At 56.2% G+C, this 6226-nt stretch overlaps 1 protein-coding gene across 1 annotated transcript in view; it reads left to right on the top strand.

Moving 5' to 3' along the window:
• The window catches only part of LOC104465655 (potassium channel subfamily T member 1), a gene marked incomplete at both ends in the record, with an annotated part of 8907 nt that overhangs the window by 1774 nt on the left and 907 nt on the right, over positions 1-6226 (top strand). The window contains 9 exons of the mRNA XM_010078785.1: positions 434-493; positions 1316-1390; positions 1729-1812; positions 2310-2404; positions 3901-4081; positions 4177-4341; positions 4979-5115; positions 5209-5272; positions 5667-5842. Of these exons, the coding sequence (XP_010077087.1) occupies positions 434-493; positions 1316-1390; positions 1729-1812; positions 2310-2404; positions 3901-4081; positions 4177-4341; positions 4979-5115; positions 5209-5272; positions 5667-5842 (1037 nt within the window). The remainder of the gene's footprint in view (positions 1-433; positions 494-1315; positions 1391-1728; positions 1813-2309; positions 2405-3900; positions 4082-4176; positions 4342-4978; positions 5116-5208; positions 5273-5666; positions 5843-6226) is intronic.

Genomic DNA, 6226 nt, shown 5'->3' with positions numbered 1-6226 from the left:
AACAGCCAGGGACAGCGGGATCTCTAGGGCAAGCAGAAAATGAGCTGGAGTTTCTGCCAGGAGCAGCCACGTGGCCCTGGGTGAAAATCCCAGGGACTGACAGGAGAGGACAAGCTGTAGGAAGACAAAATCCTGAGGCTGACTCAGCTCCATCCCAGCACGGATGCGGCTGGACCAGTAACGGGCTGTTGTGGGGCTGGGCAGCTGCCTGGGGAATTGCTTGCGGGAGGGTTGAGCATCCGTCAGCTTAGCGCTGCCCAGAGCTTGTGGCAGATGCTCCCACGTCTGACCCAAACGGGTTCAGAGAAAGCAAACAAACAGCCACCCCGTCTGCCGTACCCATCACCCAGGGCAGGGAGGGCTCGGCAGAGGTCTGACAGACCGGCGCGGCACCGAGCGAGCCCTGGCAGCCCGTGCCTGTCTGTCTCCGCAGGTCAGCATCGCCCTGATCAGCTTTCTGGAGACCATGCTGCTCATCTATCTCAGCTACAAGGTGAGTGCCGCGGGCGGGCACTGGACAGTGATGCTCAGGCTGGCTCTGCCCCCCGGCGTGAATCCATTTCTCTGTCTTTGAGCTGTCTGAAGCCCGCAGCATCCCGAGAGGAGGTTTGTCTCGGCGACGTCTCAGCTCTGGCTGCGGCTGTTTTCCTCTCTCGTTCCCCCTCGGGCTGCTGGATGAGTGTTTGGCAGAGCAGAGCTGGGGGATCTCTTGTTTTTTCACCTTCTTTTAAATCAGACCTGTTTTACAAAGGGTCACTGTTTATTTGGGGTGGGGGGCAGCTTGCTGCATGCTGAGTTTCCTGAGGCTGAGGACCGGGAGCTGAGCTGGGCTGGAGTCTGCTGCCACCGGAGATAGCGGGCACTGCTCCCAGCTGGACAGGGAGCGGCACAGGGTGACTCCTTGGGATCAAAGCCCCTTAAAATGGCCAAGAAAAGTGACCTTAACACATGGCATCTTCCTGGGGTCGCTGGGAGAGAAAAGGCTCAGACCCTGTGTCACCCCCCTGGTCTGGCTGCCAGCGACCTGGATCGGTCGCTCTCGTTCTCCACCCTTGCCCAGAGCATTGTTGTCCCCTGGCTTTGGGCAGCAGCAGTGACAGACAGAGGGACACTGGGGCTGCGGAAAGGACCAGACAGTTTGGGAAGGTGATTCCCACTCCAGTGTATGCCGCCAGCACGGCAAAACCAGAGCATCTCCGGCTGCTCTGGCGTGCATCCCCCATCTAGCAGGGTCCGTGGCGGAGTGGGAGCTTTTAAATTATCATTTGGCAGATATTTAAGCTTGTTTAATTATTATTGGTTTTAAATTTCTCAGGGGAACATTTGGGAACAGATTTTTCGCATTTCGTTCATCCTTGAGATGATCAACACAGTGCCATTTATTATCACGGTGAGTGTTTCCCGCTGACATTTTAAAGCAGCTTTAAGTTTAATCCTTACTACAGCTTTGGTGGTGAAATACAGAAAAAATGAATGTCTGGCCAAGCAGTGTTTAAAGGTGGGAGGAAATTTTTTCCTTCAGTATTTTTCAACATAACGACTTTCTCTGGAGCATTATCCCCAAAACCATCCTCTGGTTTCAGCTGCCGGGGCTTGGTGGCAGCCTGTGCAGAGGCTGGTGCTTAGTCTGGAGATGGATCCTTCCCGGCAGGGTTCGAATTGGCTGTTTATGGCTTTTTTTTCATAAAGAACATGGATTTTTTCTGCAAATAACCCTTGCTTTTGTAGATATTCTGGCCTCCTTTGCGGAATTTGTTCATTCCCGTGTTCCTGAACTGCTGGCTTGCCAAGTACGCCCTGGAGAACATGATTGTGAGTGGCCAGACGCGTCCCCCTGCTCTTGCCCGGGCTGCTCTGCCCTGGGGACGCTGAGGGCAGCGTGGGTGGCAGGGGGGCCCTGGGCTGCTGCCGGCTCTGGGGCAGTTTTCGGCGCTCGGCGGTGCGTGCAGCCGTGCTGGGTTGGTGGGAGGTGAGGCTTTGCCAGCTGGTGATGAGCCTGTCAGTGTCTGAGCTGAGCTGACTCTATTGGCTGTACAGTGACAGGGACGGCCTCTGGCTGTCCCCAGGATATGGTGTGATGGCAGGATGTGACATTCTGGCCATTCCCATGTGCCTGCTCAAGCTGTCCCTCCCAGCATCAGAGCCCAGAGCAGCTCCCAGAAATGCACATCCCTTTTCAAGGGGCAAATTCTGGTCTGACCTCCATCTGGGGGGCACAGGGGGGCCTTGCTGGAGCCAGCACGGCAGCAGTTGGTACTTTAAGGGGTACTTGACCCTCAGCCGCTCCGAGCCCTCTCCTCTCTCCGCAGAATGACTTGCACCGAGCCATCCAGAGGACGCAGTCGGCAATGTTTAACCAGGTGCTCATCCTGATCTGCACCCTCCTGTGCCTTGTGTTCACAGGGTGAGTGTTGCTCTTCATTTTGCTAAACCACCTCCTTCATCCAGGGAAACCAGCGCTGGGCAGTGTCTTGCAGCCTGATTTTTCAGCCCGAGAGGTTTGTGCACGCTAACGAAAGTGTAACCATTCAGGTCTGCCAGTTGGGTTGAACTCCCAAGTCTCGAGCATCCTTCTTTTGCTAAAGGGACAAGTCCCAGTTCCTCGGGCTGAGTGTTGGGACTGGGGGAGCCATGGTGAGGCATGTGCCCCATGTTTCCACTCCTGTCCGGGGGCTTTGGCTCCAGCACAGGACCTCTGGCACCAGCCCCCAGCGCCAGGCTCCTCCCCTCCTGGCTTCATTCTCCAGTGCACTGAACACCGGGAAGACCAATTCCTATTTTAGAAACTAATTATCCTCCCTAATTATATTATTTTAAGAGAAACTTTTTAACGATGAAGGTGTTGTTGGAGGGAGGGGGGCAATGTGGCCACACGAGTCTCGGCACAGGGCTGTGAGTGCTGCAGGGACAGCAGCTCCCGTGGGGACACGGGCTCGGATGCGTGTGACAGCTCCATCACCAGGACCCGTTGTACTAGCTGGCTCTGACCGCGCTCCTCCTCTCCACCCAGTTACCATGGCTGCTGGGCTCGTTGGTGTAACAGCTCTCATCGATGGGTACTCAGCTGTGAATTAGGCTCCTTGGCTCTTCCCCCGGCTCCCTTGGTCTGGATTTCAAGCCTGTAATACCAATTAAGTCGCTGAATGGACGGACGGAAAATGAATCTTTTAGGCTTCTGGGGCTTTGGCAATAAAGACAGCGCTCTGATGCGAGTGGCTAACGCAATTTCGGAGCGCATCAGTGCTCCCTGCCCATGGCAGCTCCTACACGCCGGGACCATGGACGTGTGTCTTGGCGATGTGGCATGGCTACCGTTGGGGTCCAGGACAGCTCAGGTGACACTGGTGTTTAGCAGGACGACTTTGAAACTGCAGGTCTGGGGAGATATACTGCCAGCCTAACCATGGGGAGCCAGGTGGCTCTGCAGCATGGCTTTGCAAAGGCAGTGGCACAGGACTGGGAGCAGGTGATGGATCTGCCTCCTGGTGCTGAAGCACATCCCACCCATGAGAGCCCTTCCCGTGGGCTGAGTCCCTCCAGAGCCTTACTGGCTTCCCCATTGTATGTTTTTGCAATGCAAGGGCAGCCCCCAGGTGATGTTCACCCTGCCATCCATGGCATGTCTGATCCCGACCTGTCATCCCAGACCTCAACTTCCCCATGGTGCTTTGGTAGCCACCATGGCAATCTAACTCCATCTGTAAGTGCCATTAGCTGAATAATTTCTGTTGGTGACATAAATCCACTGCTGACGCTGATGGTGTCTTACAGACAAATTTCTTCCATGGCCATGAGTGTAAGTCACCTTCGAGGGCTCCCCGCTGGCTTCAGCAGAGCTATGGGCATTGCCGGGCTCCCGGCAGGGCAGCGCTGGCTGTGACGTGTGCTTTCTCCCTGCAGGACCTGCGGCATCCAGCATTTAGAAAGAGCAGGTGAGAAGCTCTCCCTCTTCAAGTCCTTTTATTTCTGCATCGTCACCTTTTCCACCGTGGGCTATGGAGATGTGACACCAAAGATCTGGCCTTCCCAGCTCCTCGTCGTGATCATGATTTGCGTCGCCTTGGTCGTGCTGCCGCTCCAGGTGAGCCCTGGGCAGCCGAGGATGGAGAGGGATGCAGAGCCCGCGCCCGGGCAGCCCTGCCGATGGGGACACCAGCTCTCTGCCTTTGTTTGCAGTTTGAGGAGCTCGTCTACCTGTGGATGGAGCGGCAGAAGTCAGGAGGCAACTACAGCCGCCACCGTGCCCAGACGGAGAAACACGTCGTCCTTTGTGTCAGCTCCCTCAAGATCGATCTCCTCATGGACTTCCTCAATGAATTTTATGCCCACCCACGCCTGCAGGTGAGGACCAGGCAAGGTGACAAGTGGTCCCCTACGGCCACCTTGCTTTGCCATCTCAGCGGTGGGGCTCTCTGCCCTGTTTTCTGGACAAGACCATGGAGAGGGACCAGAGGGGCTTTTCTAAATGTAAGGATGTCTTTGCTGAATGAAGACTCTCAGGCAGAGACAGAACACCCAATTGCTAAACCTCGGTGGGATTTACCCATCTCTAACTGAGCACCCCCACACAATAAGTGATCTTCTCGCAAATGACTGTGCCATTCCCTCTCCCCAAGGCAGAGCGTTGCAGAGGTGTTTCAGATTTGCATTTCATTCCAACACTCACATACGCTCCATTACCATCGCCCAGCCTTGGCTCCATACATTACAGCTTTAAAATCCTGCTCATTGCAGTAACTCCTGGGGGCTCCCCTTTGCCATGGGCACACAGCTCCTTCCCAGTTCCATGGTCAAATGTGCCTGCGTTGGCTTTGTCATGCAGAATGGGGTGGAGAAGATGCTGATGTGTTTCCCAAGACCCTTGCAAGACCCTAGAGCAGGGGCTGGGGGTGTTACACACTGGGACCAAATATCAAAACTCCCAAAACACCCACAAGACACCGCCAGCCTGCCCACCCACCCAGCCTCTCTCTTTCAGGATTACTACGTGGTGATCCTGTGCCCAACAGAGATGGACATCCAGGTGCGAAGGGTCCTGCAGATCCCTCTGTGGTCACAGCGAGTGATCTACCTCCAGGGCTCTGCGCTGAAGGACCAGGACCTCATGAGAGCCAAGTGAGCTCCCCAGTTTCAAGCCTGGCTGGCATGGGCAGATGCCCAGCTTTGCTGGCCCATGCCATTCATGGGGTCGCTGCTCTCTGTTTGCAGGATGGACAACGGAGAAGCCTGCTTCATCCTCAGCAGCCGAAACGAGGTGGACCGCACTGCTGCGGTAAGCCAGGCTGGGGGAATGGCATGGTTGGAGGTTATTCATTCCTCAGCCCAGAGGAGCTGCCTGGTCCATCCCTGCTTTGGCGCTTGGCTCCTGCTTGTAACAAAGCTGCCGAAGGGTCCCTGTGGGCAGGGGGTGACTGCAGAGAAACACAGAGGTGGCATGGGGACGGCATGGGGACATGCCCTGTGGGCTCACCCTTTGCTTTCCCATTTTCCCATCAGTGCTGGGGTTTCAGGGGCAGAGGAGGGGTGTTACGCCCGTTAGCAGTGGGTGTTGGAGGAGCCCTTGCTGCGTGTCTCCGCGGTGGCAGGGTGCTTTGCAGTTCATCCCGGGTGAAAATTGGGGAAAATAAGCCATCAGACAAGTACCTCTTGCTCTTCTCCTTGGCCAGGACCACCAGACCATCCTGAGAGCCTGGGCTGTGAAAGACTTTGCTCCAAACTGTCCTCTCTACGTCCAGATCCTAAAGCCTGAAAACAAGTTTCACGTCAAGTTTGCTGGTGAGTCGGAGGGGCTGGGTGGCAGCGGGCAGCACCGCTCGCCTCGCCGGGCAGGACTGTCTGACCTGTCGGGTCGGGCCTGTCTGCCCTGCCAGCACGGACGTGCCCAGCGGTGTTTCCATCTTGGAGGAGTCCATGACCTGGTGCTGAGACTCCTTCCAATTGCTGGAAGATATTTCAGGGCCATCAGCCCCTTTATCACGATGCACACTAAAGCCTGCAGCAACGTGCCTGTGTCTGGGGAAAGCTGGCTCTGGGCACACTGGTCCCATGTGTGCCTGGGTGTGTGTCCCTATGGATGTGGTGGCAGTGGGCTGGTGTCCCCCTGGTTAGTTTCCAGCCTGCATCCCTGTTTTCCTGCCCATTCATGGTGTTCCCCGTGGGCTGTTGATCAGCTGAAAGCCCTCCTGGACTGGCAGGAGGAGGAAACACCCAGCCCCCACCACCACCC

This window comes from Pterocles gutturalis, unplaced genomic scaffold, assembly GCF_000699245.1.
Source record: "Pterocles gutturalis isolate BGI_N339 unplaced genomic scaffold, ASM69924v1 scaffold17478, whole genome shotgun sequence".
In the NCBI taxonomy this organism is placed as follows: domain Eukaryota; kingdom Metazoa; phylum Chordata; class Aves; order Pterocliformes; family Pteroclidae; genus Pterocles; species Pterocles gutturalis.
The sequence above is the reverse complement of the archived record's forward strand: the minus strand, read 5'-3'. Positions and strand labels throughout refer to the sequence as shown.